This window comes from Rhamphochromis sp. 'chilingali' (genome assembly GCF_963969265.1).
Source record: "Rhamphochromis sp. 'chilingali' genome assembly, chromosome: 2".
Taxonomy (NCBI): domain Eukaryota; kingdom Metazoa; phylum Chordata; class Actinopteri; order Cichliformes; family Cichlidae; genus Rhamphochromis; species Rhamphochromis sp. 'chilingali'.
This window is the reverse complement of record NC_137930.1, coordinates 36,849,835-36,874,156: the sequence shown is the minus strand read 5'-3', so window position 1 is coordinate 36,874,156 and position 24,322 is coordinate 36,849,835. Positions and strand designations below refer to the sequence as shown.

Below are 24,322 nucleotides of genomic sequence, written 5' to 3'. Positions count from 1 at the left end.
ATTAACAGTTACAACTTAAGTGCAGAGAAACTTCAAACATGAGCTGCTGCTCTGCATTTCTAAAATCCTGATTAAATTAGGCAGTTTTGTCTAGCAAAAAAACAGCACAAGCATAAGTTACGTACAAATACTGTACTGCAATATCACATATATTTATGTGAAATGACTCATTAGAAAGAATGTTGGAAGTAACCGAATGTTTGTTTCCTGTCACACAATCATTTATATCTATGTCAGCTGCCCTAAGACCACCAGAACACACTGATAATGGTCCTCTCTGTTGCTGTCTAACTGATAATGATAGTAATTTCATTTCAGTTATTTTTTCAAAAATGTGTAACAATAAGTAACAACAGAAATATTTTTTTGACAACATAGAATTGAATTAAACAGGAAAACCACAAATTCATGACCAAAGAGGTGTAGAGTGAAGCCTTAGACTGTTATATCTTCCCTTTTTCCAGAGAATATTCTAAACTAGAACAGTTTTCTAGCTGGATTTTACCAAAACAAAGACCAAAGAAAGTAATAAATGAAGAATTAATAATAACCAATGTTTCAAAAACAGTGATATGAATTGGAGTAGAAGTGGAGAGCGGCACCTTATTGAGAGCTTATGGTGCAGGGCTGGCAACTGTGTTCTATAGAAAGTAGCTTTGATTTGTCCAAAACATTGCTAGATTTGTTGATAAGTACTTAAAAAAACCCACAGTATCAGAAATAATAACTGCAATAATTAAAATAGATAATAGTAGGAGAACACAAAAGAAGTATATACTGGGGTTTGCTACTAAATACTAGGAAATAGCTGTAAGTATATAACAACTTTGGCAAAAAAAACAAACTCTGTTAATGTAGCAGCACATTGTTCAGAATAAGAGCCTGCTGGACAAAGGACACTTTGAGGACCTTTAGTCAGTTTCAGATTTCGTTTGTGCGGTGCATTGTGCTGTAGCACTTTGTTAACACCACACAGCTTTCCAGTGTTAACACACGTCAGACTTAACCTCTGCTCACAGCTTTTGAGAACGCCGAGCGGTAAAGGAAGCTAGAACACGAGGGAAGGATGTGAGTAAGACAAAAGAAACAGCCCTGAGAAGAAGCTTTAATTAACATGGAGGTGCGTCCTCGAATTTCGCGTTTGTCTCCGCCGGCGTCACTTTGTGACTGCGTGTTATCAATCAGCCATTCAGAAGCACAAAGTCACTTTTCACAGTTTAACGTCTATTTCGCTGCAGCTATTTATGCACAAACACACAGTTGATTGTATGTAAAGAGACACACACACAAACACACCAACCAAACACGGGACGTCACTCAAAGCTGCTCACAAAATGCCTCCAGTCAGGCAGACGGGGATTCAAAATGGCCGACAGTTGGCTGGCGTGTGTGTGTGTGTGTGTGTGTGTACAGGGTGAGGGGAACACAGTGCTCGAGTGTTTTGTGTTGACTGAGATGCTGGCAGCGTCCCAGTGACGGATCCATACAGACGTCAAATAAAGACTGCACTGTTCAGCTGAGGAGAGAGACAGTCAGAGGGTAGAGAGGCTGTACGACTGCACCACGACTCTCCAGTGGCGCCATCTTGGAGGTTGACTAGAGAATTAATAGGGTTCAACCAGGACTGATGCTGCATTCATGTCGGAAGCCTGTGAAGACGAGGAACACCATCTGAAATGTTAACCTAAATGAGCTGTTTTTAACCCAACAAGTGAAACCAAATATAGACACAAAGTGTCAGTTTCGTTTTTTTAATCAACATATCAGACATTATACCAGGTTCATCAAACTGTTACATATAGTGTGCACTTTCTCATATCTCCACCTCTACTATAATACCCATCCAGCTCTTGTTACAGTGCTCTGCAAAATATCATGTAAATGCTGTATAATGGTTACACGGCATGTAACCATTACACTTCAAATTTACAGCCGATGCTTCTATTTAAAATTAAACATTTTATCACAAAAGCAGCAGATATCAGAACAGTTTTTTACTTTTTACACACGTTTAACGTGATAGTTTTAATCTCCACATGAATGTCAATACTTTTTAAAACTGAAAACAAACCATGAATGTCAAAATCTGGTAAAAGTATTGACTTTAAACAGGACTGTAAGTACATTTAATTTTATAGGTCCCTGTGTTTTCTTGCTTGTAATAGAAACAGCTCGTTTTCAGCAAATATTAGTCCCGTGCTGCGGTGGCACCTGGAGTTTATGTTAACGTTAAGCATGTTAAGAAGATGGCTGGTTATTAAAACAAGCCTTACACTTACTTACACTTAAAAAAGGTGGAAGAATCAACGTCTGTGGGTTTAGATTATTATCCTAAAATGAGCTGTAAATAAATAAATGAATAAAATCTTGTCAAGCAAAGAAATGCTATTCCATGCAAGAGATTACCCCTAAAATTATAATTTCATATATCAAAGTTTACTATTCCCTTCACAAACTGGCACATTCTGGCTCTTTCTGGCAACCAATCATTTATTTATTCTGCCAGCTGTATACCTGTGTACCGGGCTCATATGCGTTTACCTGTTTGCACCATTTAACCCCTCCCATCTTCTCATTTCTTCTCCTGCAGCTCTGTCCGGAGGCCTTCAGGGCCAGAGCACCTCCTCCGTCAGCTCGGAGATCAAGTCTGAGGACGAAGGAGACGAGAACCTCCTGCAGGACTCGAAGCCCCTGGACACCAAGAAAGAGGACCCCGACAGCAAGGAGCTCAAATCTATTGAGAGGTCAAGATCTAGGTAACCCCGCCAACCTCTTAGGCGTTCGCTTCCATCAAAACCCTCAGCTGGGCTGGGACACGCATTTTCCCAAAATACCTCAGCGCTCGGAGACCTCTCTGGTTCCTGTGTCATTGATAAAGAGCAAGACAAAAATAGAGCATGCTGAAATTATAAACCACAATGTGACCAATATGGGATAAAGCAGAAGTAATAAAATGCTCAAATAGCAGGTTTCAAGGTGGAAAAAACTAGCTAGATACATGAAAAATCAATGTGAAGAATTCTTATTTGTGTTTTATTATATCTTTTTACCTTAAATAATTGACTTCCCCTAAATATTTACTTAATTTAAAGTATTTTTGTCACTTTTTGGAAAAGGACCACAGAGAAGGACTTAAAGCTTTGAGTGTTTTGGGAACCAGCCTCTGGACTTTGATGAGGTGACCAAGTGTGTTGAGAAGCAGCTAAATATTTCGGTAAAAAACGAGACTTTGAGTCCGTGTTCACCTGGCATCTCCCTTTTTAACTGAGCGGCTGGTTAAGTTACAGCGCTGTTGAGGGAGGAGCAGAGGTTCCTGGTGGACATGCAGCTCCTGTTTGATCCCGTCAGTCTCTCCATGGTCTTGAGCCTGGTTTTAACTGTTTCTCACACACCAGAGTAGAGCCAGCAGTCAATATTCTCAAAGAAGTGTTGTCTCGCTGTGTCAGGGTCGGGAAATCAACTGCAATGAAAACACTTATGGATATTCTTGCTGTTGGCGAGAAAGCTTAATGTTTTAAAGGTGTGAAACCTACTCATTATGGATGTAAACACTTAAGCAAGCAAAATATGAAGCGATAGAAAGTGTTGTTGTTTTTTCCCGTCCTGGATACAGTGGAGCAGCCTTCAGCCCTCCAAAGATAAACAAGATGTTTATTGTGGTTTCTTTTCACCTGGAGGACAACTCAATCGGAAACATTTGGATCCTAAACCCAGAAATTTGTACATGATGGTGGCGGTCATGTTGATAATTATGAGGTTGATGATACTGAAGGTTTTTGAAGATGAAGATGAGGAACATAATACTTGTTTTTTTTTTAACTGATGCTTTTTTACAGGGTTTGGGAACATATTGTCATGTGATCCAGCAGGAAAGCACACATTTGTATAGCTTCTAACTCAAACTACCATAAAAATATAATTTCTACCAGCAGGGTTGTGCAGTCCGATTATTCGGTGCATCTTTGCAGAGGAATTGCACGGATTGCCTACTTAAAAAAAACGATATATATATCTGATTGTCTTTCTCGACATAAACTAAGCACTCTTTCTTATTATCTTCTTATAAACTCGCTCACTCTCATGTTGTCAGCAGAATGCAGCATGGCACATGATTAACAGCAGTGAGTGACCCAGTGTCCTGAAAGGGTTCAAAGTGACAGAAAGCAGAAGGCAGAGATTTGTGAAAACGCCCTTTAGCCCCAAGTTGAAGTCACCAGCTTTGTATCCAGGCAACCATATGCACAACAAATCACGTGATCACAAGAGTTAAAAAAATCTGTGGTAAAAGTTGTTATTATTTTGACTGTTATTGCACCCCAGAAGATTATCAGACACCCCTACTAACCACACCTCTGTGTCTGTCTCCTCAGCTCATTGAGACTAGCACCTTGTGGATGTTTTCATTATATACCAAACACTCTCAAATTTGACCGTCTGTTTAAGCCACAGATTTTCCCATGTCTACCTGTTGTTGTGCTGTGACACATCAGAGTCACTCCCCGTGTACAGTGTTGCCTGCTTTTTCAGTCCCTGAAGGGAAACACAAACTTTATTCAGTTTGTATTTAAGATGCGAGTTGTTTCTAGCCTAACAAACCTGACTTATAGATATTTTTCAAAGGTAAGAACGCTTAAACAATCACGAGGATGCTAGGAGACTTGTCAGTCTCATAACCACTGCAGAGATCAAGTAATAAGGCAGTTTTGTTTTACTGTTAACCACCAAATAAACTAGCTTAGCTAGTGACAGCCAGTTAGAAAATATCCAGGCCTGGAATATTCCAGGCTTTGATAATATATACATTGTATGTTATGTATCTAGTTATTCTGGATTGATTTTAGATACATAAAACATCTTGAAGACTAAAAGAGCCTTCATTGTCACTCTGTTGAAGAGGTGCTGTATATACAATGTGTGCTTTAAAACACAAATACCTTCTGATGAGTTACCAAAAGTGATATGGAAGTAGCATGACCAGATGATCCCAGTGCTGAGTGGGAGAGTTAATCAAGTTAGTGCTGCTGTGCAAACAGCAGTCTGTGTGCATGCTGCTGAAGAAAGTCTCTCCCACCAGCACTGCATCAGATTGATTTCTGTTATTACTGTGAGCCACTATTATTAGCTTTTTATGTTTTTGTCTTTTTATGTCTAAGCATTTCACTGCATATCGTACTGTGTATGACTGTGTACGTGACAAATAAAATTTGAATTTGATTTACCTAGTGGATTTAAGAGGGCAAGCAAAGTAAACAGAGTTCCATGTCAGCAATTTTTTTTTCTGTTTTTTCCATGTTAGTCTTCTTTATTTCAAGAATTATCTTCAAACTGCTTCTTGATGTGACCCCACATCAAGCAGAGAATATGTGACAAAGTAAATAAAAAACAGAGTAGCCCTTGAAACTGCCAGAATGCAGCCCAGCATGGTGTCTGTTCCCAAACCCTGCTGTTGTTGTAACCTTGCTTCTGCAAACCTGCAGCACTGTAGGTTTGTATTAAAACGAGACAGGTATGCAAACACCACCTTCATCTTCAAATCCTCCTTCTCGCTCTCCTCTTCTCCCACCTTCATCCCCTGCTTCTTCTTCCATTTCTCGTCCTTGTCTTCATCGTTGGTCTCTGTAGCAACAATGACGATGAGGACCTGACTCCAGAGCAGAAGATGGAGAGAGAGAGGGAGCGAAGGATGGCCAACAACGCACGGGAGCGTCTTCGTGTCCGCGACATCAACGAGGCGTTCAAGGAGCTGGGCAGGATGGTCCAGCTGCACCTGAAGAGCGACAAACCTCAGACAAAGTTGCTGATCCTGCACCAGGCCGTGGCTGTCATCCTCAGTCTGGAACAACAAGTCCGAGGTTGGTTTCAAGTGAAGCACTGCATTACAGCACGTACATTTGCCTTGTATGTATTTTAGGAAATAGAGTGGTAATAAAATATGGATATAACTTCCAGGTCTGAAAAGTGAAGCCAATGAGGAAGTCATTTAAACCTGTGTTAAAGTGTATTAGAAAACCTGCCTTCAGCTCGCTTGCTCTGTGATCTCAGTAATGACTTTCCTGATGAGTTTATGGTCTCATTGACTGTAATTTAATTTGTATAAAGCAGATAAGAAGTTTTCATTTATTCCTGTCACACAACCTGAAAATAAACAAATAAAACTGTCAGTGACCTTGAACCCTCTTCTTAAAAGATATAACTGCTTTCATATATATGTCTTATTCACAACAAATAGCATGAAAAACTACTAACTAACTAGAGGCCTTTTTGGAAAGAAACAACTGAAAACATGCTTGAAAATGCCTGTGTCTGAGAGAACTGTGTTACTTCTTGGTTTAAAAAAAAAAGGCAAAAGAAATATGTTTTAAGCAGTTTACCATGATTGAATTAGGCTTCAACCATATCCCAGTTACAAATATAAGGTTTCTAAAAGAAAATCCCTGAGATATCCAGATGTTTCCGTCAGATAAAAGCACGATTTGATTCTGACAGGTTTAGGTGATAACACATATAAATGTAGTGTCCCAGGGTCTCCAGGAGAGGGCAGTAGTAGCACCTGTTGATTGTGTTCTTCTAGACCATAGTTTTGGGTTCTTGCCATCAGTCTGTGGGGATCGATGAATCCAGCTGAAGGAGAAACCTCACTGAGTAACGGACATAAGAGAAAACACCTGAAAACCATTCTCTGTCTCCTTCTGTCCAGAGCGAAACCTGAACCCAAAGGCAGCCTGTCTGAAGCGCCGCGAGGAGGAGAAGGTCACCGTGACATCAGACGGGACTTCCCTCTCACTGGCCGCAGCGCACCACTCCGCCGCCGCCATGGGTGATGGGCCGAACCCCATGGGACAAATGTAAAACGCAGCAACATCTCCTCCCCCCTGAATGGTCAGAAGATTTCACTTATAAACTAATCTGCTGTTGTACCTTTAACTCAAACCAGAGAATCAGTCATTCAAAAAAACAGTGCAAAAATATAATTGAAAGAATCTCATCACAAATCACAAGCAGAAAAAACATGCATGCAGCGACAATAAAGTAGTGTGAAGGCAATTTTTGTGTTTTGGCTTTTAGTTAATAAATTGGAAGTTTCTGTTTTTAGGGCTGTCTCCACGCATGGCAAGTTATAATTTGTTCATCACATGCCTGCCATTCCTTCATGTGCTGTCTGTGTACTTTTTAACTATTTCAAGCATTACAATACAACATGAGAAATCTCTTTGTCCTCACACCACAACTAGAAATATAACATTAGTTTTAATGGGATCTGCTGGTTTCCCAGAATAAAAGCTGTAAAATCTAATATGTCCACACTGAATCATCGATTTAATCACTCGATTTTATGAGCTTGAATTTAAAAACAAAACAATGAGCCTGAGATTGAAATAAATTGGTTCCTGAACTGCACTCACATATTTTTTTATATTTTGGTTTTTATATTATTAATTTTCAGATGGCAAAAAGCAGAATTGTTGTTTAAAAGGTTACAACTTACACAGACAGCATGTGAATCAAATCTCCCATTATTTGACTGAATTTGAAGAACAGAGCATATTTAGGCTGACTAAAAACAGAAGCCAAGCACATGAGAGAGTTTCTGTCTGGTCTGGGTACACATTAACAACAGATTGGCAGTAAGTGCGATTTTTAATGTGTGATTGTGTGTTTGTCACTGTTTTTGAATTGGACTTGTGTCGTACAGTCACATTGCTTTTGTGTTTGCATGTTTTAATGTGTAAGTGAGCTTCTTTACTGAAGTTCTGTAGCCTTGAAGTAGTAAAGGTGTTTGATGAGGAGGAGGCGTCACCTAAGACAAAACCACAGTTTCTCTACAAAGAATTTGCAGTGAAGGAAATAAAATAACACCTTCACTGAATTATTTATACACTTCACCTTCTTAGCACAATCATGACTCTGGTAACTTTAAGTGGGATGAACCAGATGCACCAAAACATTTATGTGTATTATTGTCAGTGTATAGTATCTATCATTGAATATAGTAGGCTAAGAATACTTGCATGAATATATTAAACTCTGACTTCCTCCTTGTTTTACATTTCTGATCATTAACTATGAGTTGAGCTCCTTTGGCCTCTGTTTATTCCCAGTAAACTTTCCAATAAACTATGTAAAGAAAATGTATAATAACGTATTTATGAACTGGAAACTTGTTTCTATTAATTAAACTCTGACATCCAGAAGTCAGTGAATGAATTCTATAAAAATTCCCCTCTTTGAGGGACATCTGTAAGTTTTCAAACATTTGTTGCTGCTCGGCAATAACTAAGAGCCTTGGACATTGGACTTGCTATTGTCATTCAGATTCAGATAGGCTCAGGGAAAAATGCACAAAAGCTATCTGGCAAAAAGCTTTTCCCACAGAATCAAATACTGCTGTTCTCTCCAATATTGCTACCACTGCAAGATTATGCACATTGTTTCCATTAGCACCTGTGCCTTGAAGCGGCAGTTGCCTTTAAAAGAGTGATCTGAGAGGTCTGCAGTAGGAGGTTTGATAGGAGGTGGATAAATTTCTCAGTCAGGAGGATAAAGTTCACATTTTATGCACATTCATTTCCGTTTGAACTGCTTTTTACTTTCGCTTACTTCTTAGTAGATACCAAAATTACCTGGTTAGGTTAATAAAAATTCAACTTTGAGAGCATTAACCCTTCGCACTGAAAGACTGCACTTTGCCATTGGGCTTAATGCCACGTGGCTATCGTGGCTCAAGAGTTGGCAGTTCGTCTTTTAATGAAGGTTGCCGGTTTGAGCCCTGGCTCGGACAGTCTCAGTCGTTGTGTCCTTGGGCAAGACACTTCACACGTTGCCTACTGGTGGTGGTCAGAGGGCCCGGTGGCGCCAGTGTCCGGCAGCCTTGCCTCTGTCAGAAGTGCCCCGGGGCAGCTGTGGCTACAATGTAGCTTGGCATCACCAGTGTGTGAATGTGTGGATGACTGAATGTAGTGTAAAGCGCTTTGGGGTCCTTAGGGATTAAGTTAAGCGCTATACAAATACAAGTCATTTACCATTTAATAACACACAGTATGTGTTGGAAGTCATCCCAGTCTCACTAGTACCATCAGTTTGTTGAATCACGGTACTTGCACCTGATTCATAGCTTTAAGGTTGCAGCAGCTTTGACAAAACTGCAATATTTGACATCCTGGGAATAAAAATTTCTAGGTGGTTCAGAATGAATCATATTAGTCATAATCATCAAAATATGTACTTTTACTAAAAGTAGTATTCTCTGGTCTTTCCGATATCAGTATCGGCTTATTTGTCTGTTTTTTCCTTCATTGTCTCTCCAGGTCCAAGGTGCCAGAGTTCATCAAGATGATGAGTGACCACTTCCTCTGAAGGCATTTCCATGACAACCTGGCAATCAATCAAAACTGTTGTTGCTTCAGCCTGACCAATCAGTTTCTCTGGAACCCTAACCTGACCAATCAGATCAGCCTTTTCCTCTCCTCTCGTCTGTCGTCTCTGACCCTCCTCTTTGTCATCGTCTCCTTCTTCTATCAAGAACACAAACTGCAGAGTCACGTTAGTTGCTTTCGTCACTTTGCATCTCCAGCTGAAGTGAACTGAATGCTTCTTTGCGGAGACCTAAAAAATGCCGCTGTGACATGGCTGCTATGAAGCGGCAGCTTTTGACACAAAGTGACAGCAATGGACAAGTCTTTGGAATCACACCATCGAAGAAACTTCTTCTTGTGCTACATGTTTTATCAGCATTCCCAGTTTTAAAGAACAAAAGGGTTCTATATAAATATATATAGTATATATATATATATATATAATTATATATATATATATATATATATGAGAAAAGGAAAAAATAATAAAAAATTTATACTGCACGCGGGCAGTGAGGAGGGAAGGGGTTGGGGAGGGATGTTCAGAATGACACAAAACATATCACAAAGTGTTTAAAGAGATTTTTTGTAACAAAAGCAACATTGCGCAGCTGTTGTTGAATGCAGCTCCAGCGCATCTCTGACTGAATGGCAATCTAACGCCACACTGTGGATGAAGCTGTGCCTGATCTCCTCTTGGATGCAAACCAGTCAGATAGATACACACGGAGAAACAAAGGAAACAAAACTAAGAAATGAACACAGGCTGCATACTCAGACACAAACAGTAAGCAAATTTCCAACTATAAATCAAAATGAAGAAAACATTAGGGCACCAAATGTGTTGCAATCATGCAGCTTTTCAGAGGTGCTTGAATTGCTGACTGATTTGAATGAAAACTTTTGCCAATGCTTGACTATCAGAGGCATCTAGAAAGAAGCAGGGCCAACAAGAAGTTACGACTTCTTCCCTTTCTAATGCATTCCCTTACAAAGTGCAAACATTTGCATTGTCAGTGTAAAAGAACCTGAACATTAGTGCTCCTTGCTGGTGCACACATTGAGTTTTTGGAGACTGTAAACTCGTGTAAAGTTATTGTGTGAACACAAATCCAAAAGCCAGGATATTTATACCCAAATGACCCGTGTGTATCTACTGGGAGGAAGAGAGTTCTTAAGGGAATCAATCACTGAATCAGTCAATCAGCGAGTGACTCCAGAGGGACTGGGGAATATTGACGAATTACAATGGATAGACAGAAAAGCAAAATGATGCAGAAATAGGAAAACTGTACTGTTAAATGTGGCAGGAAGGAAAGGCTTTCATGGCATCCTCGTTTTAGATTGTTGTTGTGGGTTCAATTTACAGAAAGAGCTGTAGAGCAAACATTCTGAATCAGTCTTTTGTCAGCTATCCAATGACAAAGTTTGAGAGTGGAATCCAGACTGTTACTGAAATCTAAGGATTGCTGAACAGATGGTTGAGGGGACGGACAGATGACAGGAAAGATTTTTCAATTGACGAAGTGGTTTAGAGCTGGCCTGATCACTGGAGTGAATTCTATTCCATGATTAGCACATTCCCTGAAGGCCTGAACTCTGAGAGTTGGTATGAAGGGGATTAAAAGCTAGAGGGAGAGAAAAGGAAAAGCAGAGAATCCACTGGTTTCAATGACTAATGACGCTGCAGGGGAAGTAAGGGAACAGTCATCAGGGCAAGGGGTGTATAATTCTTTTCAAGGGTGCAAGCAGCAGTTGTGAAACCATTCCCGTGTTTGAGTCATTTGATTCCCTCATTTCCTGATTGATCTTAGCCCTAAATATCTAACCCAGCCTCCAAATTCAGAGAGCTTGAGTAGGGGGGACTTTCCAATTGACACTTGCTGGCTGGGAACAACTCTGTGGCCTTGTGTGCATTTTGACCTTTCGTCCATAGGCAAAAGTAGTTTTCACAACTTACCTTTTCCTATAAGGATAAAGACGTTAAGAAACTATTTGCAGTGCTGATGTGGCGGATAGGGAAAGCAGAGGTTTTGTGGCTTGTGACGTTAGTGCTTCCAATTGGTGTTTAGGGGTAGCCTGTTGGTTTGGCATGCATTTGACAGTGCTTCAGTTGTGGATGCTATCTTTTAAACAGTGTGGATGGGGTTGGGGGAGGGAGGAGGGGATGACAATGAAAAATTGAGCTGTTTTGCCAGACTTGGTGTTACATTGATGACTGCCAGCATTTTGAATAGCTTTTAGATTAGATCAGAAGGCCTGTTTGAAACAATGACCACCCAGATTCCCTGACTGGACCGGGGAAAACTGCACACCGAAGTAGCAGTTTTAGCACCTGGTCATGTTCCAACACAACAACTCTGTCACAGCACAGTTGGTGCTTCTGCACCAGAGAAACAAATATGGGCCGACTCTGGCTTATATCTGCAACTACCAGAATGAGGAAGGTTTCAGGTTTTACCGGTTTTGTCTTTAGCATTAGCTACAATTAGCTGCACTTAACAGCTATGAACCTGTTAAGTGCAGCTAATTGCTGCTAATTCCAGTTTGAAAGTCCAACCAATAATATGTTACTTTACTCTGTACTCAAAGTGTGTTCAGTTCTATGCCATGTTTCTTGATTTGATAGTCGTAGATGAGAAAAGGAACAGGAAAAATCCTGATGTCGAAGGTTATGACCACCTAAGTGAGAATTGGAATTAGTAGATAAATCAAAGCTACTGAGAATATCTGCAAGAATTGTGGTGTAAGTCTGGAAGTCCCCCTTCACACCAGTTTGAACCACGGTTTGAACCCCTCTAAGTCCAGGCCTATGTTTAATCCCCAGTCCCAGTGCTCTGCTGACCCTAGCCTTATGAGCCCTGAACTAGAGTCTATAGCCCCTTTTCCCAGCCTCTTGCCCCACTTAAGCGGTCCCACAGATGCAATTTGAACATTCACACTTCTACCAATGTGCCTTTTTAGAGTTCATATCATTCGAGTTGCCAGAGGAGGACATTTACCTGGTCTTTTAATAGGATGCAAGCTTAGGGAAACCTGTTCTTAGTCGTTAGGTTCTATGCAGTCAGGTTTTTTACCAGACCTGGGAATTTAAAAAAAGCTAAAAAGGAAAAAAAAAAGTATTTTTTTGGATAAAAAAAAAAAAAACCTAAACTGTATTTAATGTACTGTACGCTTATATGTAAGTAGACAGCGTGTTCTGGCTTCAAGCCAATGGGACAGATGCTTGATTTAGCAAGACTACCCCCCATCCCAGTCCTCCCCATCCCCCAAAGTCCTCTATAACTCCAGCCCCACTTTCCTGTTCCGAGCCCCAACCCTGTTTCCATGGTGAACAACGCGTCTCTTCTTGTATTATAGCTTATCAGCTTTTTATCAATATTTGATCGGCTTGTCCATGAGCCAATGTAGTCTTCAGTACAAAGTGTGTGGTTGTATGTTGTTAAACTAATTTTCTTTTTTGTTCCCCCTCCCTCTCTCTTTCTCTCTCTTGCTCTCTTTTATAAGAAGAATCTTTTCTCTTATTACTTTTTTTTTGTCTGTTCTGGTTTACATGTCTATTACAGAAAATGTAAAAAACAACAAAAAAAAGACAAACACAAAAAAACACAATTCGCTATCTGGCAGCATTGTTAACTGTCGGTGGTCATTTTGACGTGGTTAAAATTCTACCCAATCAACAGGAAGGCACGGAAACTGGAAAAGAATCTATTTGAATAAATCAATCTATATATAAATGTACAAAAAATATATACAATATATAACGAGGGTGCCGTTTTCTGTTATTTTTTTAATTTTCCGTTGCAAAGGGAGTGTTTGCTTGGCAAGGAGTTCTTTTCTCAAAGACTGAACTGGCGGAAGTTGGCGAGGCCCCTCAGTGTTATAAATTTTCAACTGACTTCGTTGTATTCTCCGTTGTTGCCACCCTCTGACTAGTACGGCACCCTGCGCAGGACAAAATGGGACCGGAGTTCCATCAGCTCCATTCACTGCTATCTATCCAAGGCAACAACAACACACAGACATTTGTAAATTGTATGCAAGAAAATGGCAAACTTTACCATTATTTTGAAATTGTGTATGTAAAAGTTATATTTTTACATGTAGACTGTTGTTATTTTGTGTTTTAGAAATATGTTGTATTGGTTTTTTTCTTTTGTTAAAAGATGAAAAAGTAAAATTCAGTGTGTGTTGAAAAAATGTGTCACATTGAAAATGTAGTGAGGTCAAAAGTTCAGAAATCAGTTTTTTTTATTATTTTTCAATATTATGTTTATATCTGTGGGGGGCATTTTTGAGGGTTAGAGGGAGGAATCAGAAATCATGAAAGGGATATGACATTAATTCTCCATGCCTCATGACATTACATTTTTAATTGTATTTTTTCGCAGAGATGTGTGTAAATAGCCATCAGCCATCATTTTCTGTGGGGTGAAGATTTGCCAGTGAGACACGATGATCATGATGATGAACTTGTTTTGACTTTTCAGTGCGGTCGTATTCGTCGGGTTACAGTAGCCAGGTGCCAAGTTTTTGTTTCGATCAGTGGTGCTCTGTACTGTTTGTGGTTTTGGTTGGCAACATCTGAAGTGTAACTCAAACTGTCGTCTCCGCTTGCACCAAGCATCACTTGTATTAGAGCCAACGTTAGTCATTTATTTTGCGCGATTTAAGGAATTTTTTAAAAATTTCTTAAAAAATAAAAATTCTAATTTTTGCAATAACAAAAGAATTGAAAATCTGAAACAAGCGATGATGAAATCTTGACTGAGGTACCCAAAGAGTGTTTACAAATGCACTGATTTTGTCGCCAGGTTGCGAGCCAGCTCTGACTGCTGTGCATTTATTTTCCTTATGATGGCATATAAATGTGGATGGAAAAAAAAAGATCCTCAACACCTGATTCAAGATTAACGGGAACATTTTGTTTAGAGATTGGAGCTTTGCTAAAGCTCCGGTTACACGGGGCTAAAGACTGGCTGGCAATTCCCTGGCAACCACAGATCACTAAGAAAAAATGTGTATTCCCCAACCAGTTGAGAGTGGTTGCTCAAGAGTTCTTGCATTTGCTAGGGAAAACTGGTTGCAAAGAGCTTTATGGTGTTGCACTGAAAACCTTGTAGTTGCGTTGGTTGCTAGCAGATTACAGTGGTAGTTGTAGTTTACATGATCCACGATGTGGACTCACCAGCTACTTGCCCAATGGTAGTAAAACTGTGGAAAGTGCAATGCAAACAACAGCTATGTGAATTTATAGTCAAAGTTGAGCATTTTGGAAACATAATGTTGGTTGCAGAGGTTAAGCATAACTTTTGCAAGTTTCACTATGATTTGTTCACATCATCCATGCAAATTGCAGACAACCATGACAATCTATTCAGGTCAGTTGAATTTTATTTATATTGCACCAAATCACAACAACAGTTGAGTCAAGGCACTGTGGCGACTGAAGCAATCATAAGGAGTTTTTTTTTGTACAGCGTCCTCTTTGCGATCAATTGTAATTAACAGCTGTCAGCAACCACTTTGCTTATTGACCAGAGGTTGCCAGGTTGCCAACCGGACTTTGAGGCCAGTGTGACTGAGGCCTAATATAAAGAAGCAGGTCATCAGCAAATAATTGTATCAGCTATTTCCCCAAAAAGAACTCAGATGATGTGCAAGGCAGTTTCAGTCATTTGTTTCTAGTGTTTGCCATTGAAATTGAGCTTTTTGTCAGCAGGAAAAGCTACTCAGATTTGGACCTAGGTTAAACACAAGGATTGAATCTGTCAGTCCAAGTGCTACATGTATTTTTTAAGTAATGTTATTTTTGCGATGCTTCATTTCATATTTTCTCTTTGTTGTATAATCAAGTCATCTCCAGAATTACAGTACCTTCATTTTTTGTTACCCCTGGTGTTCTTATTAGCCAAAATGTTAACATTTTTGTTTCTTTTTCCTCCTTGTTGTACATACACACCTCATTTCTTTTTCAGTGACTGTGCCATGAGCTTTGTAATCTGTTACTCTGTACCAGTTTTACTGCAATAATGAGTTGAATTCAAAATGGCCACTCCTGTCCTTTGTTTTTCCAGGAAACTTTTTTCTATTTTCTCACAACTCTAAGGCTAAGCGAGCATTTGGGTATATTCCACAGATGAGCACTTGCCAAGATCAGTAGCACAATAACTTTGGTATATTTATATCATAGAAAAAAGCAGTTTCAAAAGAATTTTAAAAAAATATACTCAACATTTTTCCAGACAACTTCCTGCATAACTTATCATAAATGAAAATAGCAAATGAACAATCAGTTTTTCCACTGCCAGAAAGAGTATGTTTATAATTCCTCACAATATTTATGATAATTTCTTTATGCTGTCTTATCAGTTTCATATACATAAATCAGTGCAGTTGTCTTACTAAAACCACACTAGTATTTTAGCTGGTTGTGTTGTGCTGATGAAGGCACATAAAGGTTATTTCACATTTCAATAGGGCCTATATGAAGAAAAAGAGCGCACAGCCAAGAGATTTTCTAATTTCTGAGACAATCTGAAGTAAATCTGTTTCAGACAGCGATAGTTTAGTGTTCAGTGCTATGAGAAGAAAATCAAAAGATTTCTGTCAATTCCAGATTATTTGCTCATAGTTGAAATCACTGATGTTAAGTGCCAACTAACCATTCCTAGCACACATTTTCACACATATCCAGTAAGAAGATGGTTATCGGTTTTATCCTTGTGCATCCAAAGTGTTACCAGGTGTATGATAGTTATTGTATTTGTACAATAAGTTAGCTCTTTGTACAATGTACAATCAATAATTCTAAAAACCCCTAAATGTATGATCATTTTGATGTCATAGTGTCATCATCTTTTTTTCCATAAGAGTAAAATGTTGCAGAACTAATTTGGAAACAGTCTGATTATTTATCTCCAGCAGTCATCACTCAAAGCTTTTTCGTATGTCACAAGTTACTTTTGTTGAACACAGCTGTCCTCAAGTTGTATTCGATAAGGTTTATGGTACAAAATGACCTATTTGCTTATGTGCCAGGATGCTGAGTGTGTCCTGCAACCTAAAAAAAGCAATCCAGTGCATTTGTTACCGTGAATAATGAACTACAGCTTTAAACATCTTTTAATTCATAGACACTCAAATTACATTTTGGGGGTTTTAATGTATGGAAGTTACCCTCTGAAATAAAGTAACTGTGTAGTGTTAAAATTATTCATACCTACGGAGTTTTGGCTACAGAAAAACCTTTTAACCTAGCTTAGCATAAAGAATAGAGTAGCACCATCAAAACTTACACCTTCTACCATTTTAAAGTTAGCTAGCTATCTGTTTACAATTACAGCTGAGTCAGCCAGTGTTTGCTGATAGCAGTCATGACCTTGCTGAAACCTGATGACCTCACTAAACGGACAGGACTTTTGACAAGCTGGATACAAGCAGTAGCTGCAGGTCAACAAACAGCTCTTAATGCTAACTACTGCGGAAACCACAATGTCCTAATTTAACATTCCTATTGCTACACCTGCCTAATAAACACAACACAACCCAATGCTGAAGACATAATGAACATTATATCTGGGTGTCAGATAGTGCCATATATTTACCACCAGGCATGTGGAGAAATGTTTATTTGGGTGAAATATGCATTTAGAAAGAGCTTGGAGTGAACTCAGACCACACTTATATTTGCAATTCTCCACCAAGCACATCTGTAACCAGAAGGTCGCCGGTTCGATCCCCGGGCTCTCTGTCCTGGTTGTTGTGTCCTTGGGCAAGACATTTTACCCTACCGCCTACTGGTGTTGGCCAGAGGGGCCGATGGCGCGATATGGCAGCCTCGCTTCTGTCAGTCTGCCCCAGGGCAGCTGTAGCTACAACTGTAGCTGCCTCCACCAGTGTGTGAATGAATAGTGGCATTGTAAAGCGCTTTGGGTGCCTTGGAAAGCGCTATATAAATCCAAGCCATTATTATTATTACAACGAACATCTTTCAAAAGGTGAACCCTTATTTCAAACTTTTCTATAAACATTATCTGTTTACAGGTTGTGTCTCTACCACTCGGTGAGCAGTTGCCAAGTGTGTACAGGCTAGTCAGCCTTTTCAAAGCAAACTAAAGGTGACCGTGGCAATCTGCTAGTGACCAAAGCAACCACAAGTGAGCCTGTCAGCAACCACTGGCCAACAAATTTTCCCTTTCAAGCTGAGGTTCCGATGCAGTCACGGTCTTGTATTTCGGCCTGGGTGAAATCTAAGGAATAATTTAAGGGTCTGAAACCAAGATATACTTTTTGGACCCAAAACACAGATTTAATGTATCATGGAACATATATTATAAATATCATGGAACTGTTTATGTGACACACAGTATGCTTTGCTTTGTAGTTTTCAGCAGTACAAACAAGCACATACAATGTTTCACATTCACCTTCTCACTCAGTAGATCATGTTTTTCAGTATTACAATAAGTAAAGTAAACTTACAAGTAAACGTATGTTTTTTCTTGCTGTACTTCAGTGACGAGGCAGAGAAGATAAACTAAATTCATAAAGCATAATTGCCCTTTTGCCAGTGCTTGGGCTTTTTTCACAGCATCTTTTCTCTTTTTCTCTCAAGCAGATGAAGCACATCCTGTAATAGAGGTAAACTTTAAGCTAAATTATTTATAAATTGGAATATATTTCTGGAGGGGCAAATCTTTTATACCTAAAAAAGTGAAAAGTAAATGTTCTCAAGCCAATTATTGAAAAAGTTTACATCATCCATTCAAGTGTAAGGAAGGTTTTACTGAAATAGGTTTCTTTTTTTTGAACATTTGACGTTAGTGACAACGGTGAGATATCGCCTTTCACAGCAAGAAACAAAAATTTAAAAAACATAAAAACACAGCAGTCACGTTCCTTCCTGCAAGACAAAGAAATGCAAGAGGTAAGAGTCTGTCTTTGATTGCACTTTCTGGTGTTTCCTTCATCTTTTCTTGTCTGCTTATTTGCTCTTGATGTTGTTACACTTGCTGTGCATGTTGTTGTTATTCCAGATCAGTGGAAATATTGGGGAATAGGTTTTGATGTCTGTGCTGAGGGTTTTATTCTCCTTCATGCAAGCCTGACAGTCCTGCCTGCTGGTTCTCATCTTATAATGATTCAATGAGGCTCATGTTCACGACCGTTCTGTAGCAATAAATGTGCAATTTTGATAACACGGTGCTTTCAAAGCTTTGCTTTTTTTCTTCATAGTTTGGAAGCCGTATGACATGCAGCTGATAGCTCCTATATGTTAAACAAGCCATCGTACATTTGTACATACAAATATACTACTTTGCTTCTCTTCCACAGTTACCTGTAGTCTAGTATACTAGTATACTGATATACAATGACAAACACTAGTTTCATATCAGTCACCCGTTCCTTCTATAGATATTTTGCTACTATGATAGCATTATTGTCACTATGACAGTATCTTTCCTTTTGATGAACATTTTAATGTGATTTTATATTTGTTGATTGCACAACATAAACTTAAATGAGCAAATCACTACAAATTATAATAAAATACTAGCACATAGAGTTCCCAGTGCTAATCTGTTATTTAAAGCTTATTTACTGTAATGAACAATTATGATTTGTTAATGTAAATCATAAAATATGATCCTGTAAAGAATAAAGCTTCTCCAGCCACTGTTTTCTTTCATGTGCAGCAAAGAGAAAAATAGAAAAATGCAGTAAAACAAAATGTTAAATTCTGCACTGTAATCCATAGTTACTGGAGAGAGGGTTGACACTGTTACTAACCAAAATACAGCTACAGCAGTCAGAGTTTAAAAGCCAAATAACTACAATAACCATCACAGCATAACTAAATTAACACAATGCTGTTAAAGACTTAAATTAATCATGTGTTACATTAAAGGTTGAGAAGGACTTTTGTTCATTTGGTTTGCACTTTTCCCCACCCAGGGCGTCACACTACCCGGGAGGAGGCCCTGTCTCAATGGCTAAAGACAAAAGTCTTTATGCACACTTGATACCACAGATTACATAAACGACATGACTGGCTGCATTGCTGCATGATGGACTGTGGTGTCTATACTGGCTATTTTTAGCCTGTTACTCAGTAAATTTTCCAGTCTAGAGATGAAAAACAGGGTTTGCACATGTACACACTGCTGCTCCTGAAACACATAAAATGCATTCCTCGTGTTCACTTTCACTCTTTTGGAATTTCTCTTTAATTCATTGTGTATGTGAAGACCCCACTTGACACTAACGCTTTAAGTTTCCAGCTTGTTTAAAAAGGCCTGGAGAGGTTCTCCATCACGTCAGTTTTAGAGGAGCCAGTTGCAAAGGTGCAGGGATTTCCTCCTGAGCTGATGATACTGATGATGCCTCAGCAATAACCAGCACTTTCAGCACCAGTCAGTGTGACGCTTTTGTTTTGACTCACTGAGGCGGTTTCATCTATTTGTGCCTACAAGCAACAGGTACTGACGTCAGTTTACCCGATGCTGCAGGGAAAGTTGTTTTGATATTAGTCAATATCCAATAAAAAAGTTTCATCAAGGAGAAGATCAGGAACAAAATGAAACATGACCAAAATTACACTAGTGGAATGTCTTTCATAACCAGCAGCATCTAGAGATGCAAAATGGCTCAAAACGTCTATTTTCTCAGTAAATCCACATATTTTGGTTAAATGATGTCTTCAGTGTTCCTCTATATGTGAAGGTTTTCATCTAAAGGTCAGAGCATATCTTTTTTTCTCCCAAATGTCTAGGAACTTCACCACGTTTAACATGTGCTCTGTGATTTGAAAATCATTACATTATGTCTTTATTTATATTTAACACAGTATCCCAACTATTATAGAATTATTTTTTTCTATAATTTTTCTATAGGAACACCCTCAGGTATTTATGGTTGCCTAAATGCTCTTGTTAGACTTTTCTCAACAGAAACAATAAGAAAGGGGGGGGGGGGGGGGCATCTTAGTTGTCACTGGGTTTTGTGACCTCATACTTTACAGCATGCCCTGTGGAGGTGCAGCTATAGATTAGTCATTCAGGAATTGCCAAGAGTGACCTTTAGAATAGACTGTATTGATGTTGGAACTTGTTGCAACAGTAGGCTTGAGTACAAGGAAGGATTCACAGTTAAGATTACAGGAAATGCTGACTGATGAAGAGAAAGTCTGATTCCTACTTTGTATCTTACATGCCTATTGATTATTAAAAATGTAGAGTTGATAAATACCCTTGTTACTACGAATACTGGCTGTGAGTACACAAACAGATGGGGATCTGTGTAATACCACAAATGAAAGTACTGCTGTATCTCTTTGATTTTCACAAAGACATTGAGTCAGAATATAAATTTTCAGTGGAAAACACAGTCAGCAGAAACTCAGAGCAAATCATTTTCATGACCCTCGTCATTTACAATCACACTTACAACTTATTTTTGAAAAATAACAGTTTTGTTCTTCCATTGCACATAAGCCGTATTTTATCTCAGTCCTGAGTAATCTGTTTTCAAGTGACCTACCTAGTTAACAAAAAGTAAAAAAAACTCAAAATCCCTCCACAGAGATGGTTGTTTATTGCAAACTGTGATATCTATACAAATCAATAAATACAGTGCTTTGAAATCTGGTCCTTTAAAATTTGTGATCTGGGGCCCCGGTCTGGATGGGCCTGGGCCCCCTTTCCCTGGTGGGTCGCGGAGTATGGGGGTACCTACTGGGGTCAGCGGGGGAGCTGGCCCCAGGGAGGGGTCACCTGCCCCTCCCTTCCTTCCCTCCCCATCTCCAGCTGCCTCCCTCTTCCCGCTCCATCACAACCACCCACACATGCAGGACCTTGGAGTAGGGGTATGTCACCAGGGTGCAGAGGAGGCTACCCCCCCCCCCTGTCCCCTTCTGGCTGCCTCTGCCTCAATTTTATTCCACAACTTAGACATTCACATTACTCACACTCTCATTACACATACATATAGGATCTTGGGGGTGGGCACGATACACGGAATCCAAAGTACCATCAGGGTGTACACCCCACCCCTGGCGTCGTTGCCCACCTCTCAATGTTAAATACACGTAGACATTGAGGGCCAGCAGGAGGGACCATGCGCTTACCTGCTGCTCTCTGGCAGGTAGCTCCAAGCCCTCCTGGGTTTTAAATGCACCTTAGAACACACATGCATCAACACTACAATGAGCGGGTGGAGGGAGGTTTGGAGTCTTCTCTCACCCCCATTCTCTGCGACCTGCTGGAGCAGGGGGGCTAGGACTAGGAGGAGGAGTTGGCCGTCCGACTGCGGTCTGGAGTGTGGGGCCTACCTGCTGCTGCGGAGTCGGGGCGGTCTGCCTCCCCCCACCGCAGGGAAAAGGGTAACACCACCTGGGTCTGGGTGCAGTTCCCCCCCCTCCAGGGGCAAGGGTACCTAGACCCGGTTTGTAGAGTACGCTTGGGGAGTGTGATCGTGTGTACAGCGTCTCTTTATGTCTGTCTCCACGTTGGTTGAGTGTGGAGTAAGTGCATATGAGAGCATGAGGGTGGGAATGGATGTTTGTGTCTGTGTGTGCCTGTATGTCTGTGTCTATATGTCAGGTTGGGTGTCAGGCGCCACCTCTCTGGGGACATCTCAGGCCCTCCAAGGTATGGAGGCCTATCTTCCCCTACCACCACTTCCCCTGCCAGTGGCGGACTCCCTCAGACGTCGGTGCGTTGGTGGTTCTTTGTGTCCGGGGATGGGCGTCCAGGTACACACCGGCTCACTCCTTGGCGGCCGCTTATCGGGGCCTGGAGCCTGGGGCTCGCTCGGGCCACTTCGGAGGTGGGGTGCCCCCGGCCTCTCGGCCTGGGGCTCGGTCACTCAGGCACGGCTGGCTGCCGGCGGAGCTCACGGGCGCGTCACTGCAACTCCCCCTGGCTTCTGCTCCGCGGCTGCTGAGTGAGCCCTCATCTGGGACACTCCTCAGCTCTTTCTGGGACAGTGGCGCGGCTGCCCCTCTGTTGGTCTTCTTTGGTCTCTTGTGTTCTGGGGGCCTCTGGATGTCTGGAGTTTTGATCTCCTCCATACCTGCTTCATGCACTGGAGGACGGGGCTGTGGCCCCCCCACACCCTCTAGCAGATCATTACATGAAGGAACCTTTTAAAAAACAAAAAACAAGCGCGTCCATGCTCACAGGTGTACACACGGGTGATCACACCCACAAACTACACCCTTTTTGGCTCCTACCTCAAAGCACACTGTGTTCTGTTGATCTTATGTGCTGCACAATAATGTTTAACATTTAGTATTTACTGTCATATTCCCATATATCATTGTGATGTTGTTTATTCTATTACTCTTGTTCTCTTCTGCTTGTTTTCTTTTTTCTTTCTCAGCAGGTGACCCAGGTGATTGATATATGCATTTTTTTTCTTTTTTTCTTCTTTTTTTTTTTTTCTGCTCATTCTGTTGGTTTTTGGTTTTTGCCCTTCTCCCCCGTCCCTCTTCTCAGATGTTTCTCTTTCCCTCTTTCTTTCCCCCAGTCAAGTCTGTCCCATGTTCAGTAAGTGAAAATAAAATAAACAATAAAAGGTGAATCAAATGGACCATTATGGCAAGGCTGGGATGGTCAATTAAAAAAAAAAAAAAAAAAAAAAAAAAAAAATTGTGATCCCCAGAGGATGAGTTTGTATTCGATCTTCTGGTCCTATATCTATATTATTAATTCAAGAAATGATATAACACAACTACAACTTTATGAACTGACTCAGAATTTGATACAAGCATTCACAGTTTCCCTTGTTGATATTTTAATTATATTGATTAGCATGCATTTTTCCTCTAGTGTTTCGCACATGGATAGTTTCACCAAGAAAAAAAACTGTAACAACTTTGATGTCATGGTCCTGGGTCGTTGACCCAGCGCTTTTAGTTTGTTATCATTTTCTAGTTCATTATGATGATTATTATTGTTTGAGTTCTATGTGTTATATTCAGTCTGCCTTTGAGTCTGCGTCTGTGTCTCTGTCTGTCTATGGTGTCACCCCGTCTGTTTGTGAAGCTGTCTGTTTAGTTCTGTGTCTTGTTTGGTTCCCCATGTTTGAGTTTCCTGCTTTATTGTGAAGGTCTCTGTCTGATGTGAGTGTGTTCAGTTTACATTTCCCCTGTCCCATCAGCTCTGATTCCTCCCAGCCATGTTGCCCTCCTGTCTCTCATCCCCTGATTACTGGTGTGTGTATTTAAGCCCTGTGTGTTCTCCTGCCTGTTGCTGGTTTGTCTGTGGTCCACGGTGTCCTGTCCCTCGTCTGTGGCTCTCTGCCTCTCACCCCATTCTGGTACCCTCTCAGGTTTCTCATTTAGCTTTCCCAGTTTAGGTCTTTAGTTTTGTCTTCCCTCTTGTCTGTTTTGCCATCTCCCCACTGTGTAAATAAAACATCACCAGCATTATCATCCACTGCCTGCGTTTTGGGTCCTTTCTCCCTTCATACCACACGGCTCGCCTTGGCAGTCGTGACATTTGATCTGCCAACTTTTTATATTTCGCCTTACTAAATCTTAGCTTGCATTCATACTAACTAATCGAGAATTGGGTAAACGTTGTCCCTTCATAACACTAATATACTACCATTATCATTGCAAGCATTATTATAAAACTATCACTGTAAGCAGCACTGCTAACATGCAAATCAAGTTGAACTTGTCACCTCAGTCACCTATGTCACCTCAGCATGTGTGTACTAGATGTTAGCACGCTAGCAAGTGCAGCCTCGCATTACCAACAGCATGGCTGACAATTAATCATGTTTGGTCATTCTGCCAACTTCTAGAGAATTAGCATGAATAAGCAACCAAATCAAGTCACTGCAGCAGTGTGAATTATCACTGTGTGAGTAAAGGTTGTCTCACAGGACGCTCCCCTGTGCAGGATGTTTTTGAACTGTAGACACACCCCAAAAAGGCGTGTGAGACAACACTGTGTACA

At 40.4% G+C, this 24,322-nt stretch overlaps 1 protein-coding gene across 6 annotated transcripts in view; it reads left to right on the top strand.

The window, feature by feature from the left end:
* The window catches only part of tcf4 (transcription factor 4), a 257,661-nt gene extending 241,426 nt beyond the window's left edge, over positions 1-16,235 (top strand). For 3 of the 6 annotated variants that reach the window (XM_080867580.1, XM_080867582.1, XM_080867583.1), the window contains 4 exons: positions 2,591-2,756; positions 5,623-5,852; positions 6,698-6,845; positions 9,306-16,235. In XM_080867580.1, coding sequence (XP_080723706.1) covers positions 2,591-2,756; positions 5,623-5,852; positions 6,698-6,845; positions 9,306-9,354 — 593 coding nt within the window. In that variant the 3' untranslated portion in view covers positions 9,355-16,235. Of the gene's footprint in view, positions 1-2,590; positions 2,757-5,622; positions 5,853-6,697; positions 6,880-9,305 lie in introns of all 6 variants that reach the window. The other 3 variants (XM_080867581.1, XM_080867584.1, XM_080867585.1) reach the window with 2 other exon arrangements.
* The last annotated feature ends 8,087 nt before the right edge of the window (positions 16,236-24,322 follow it).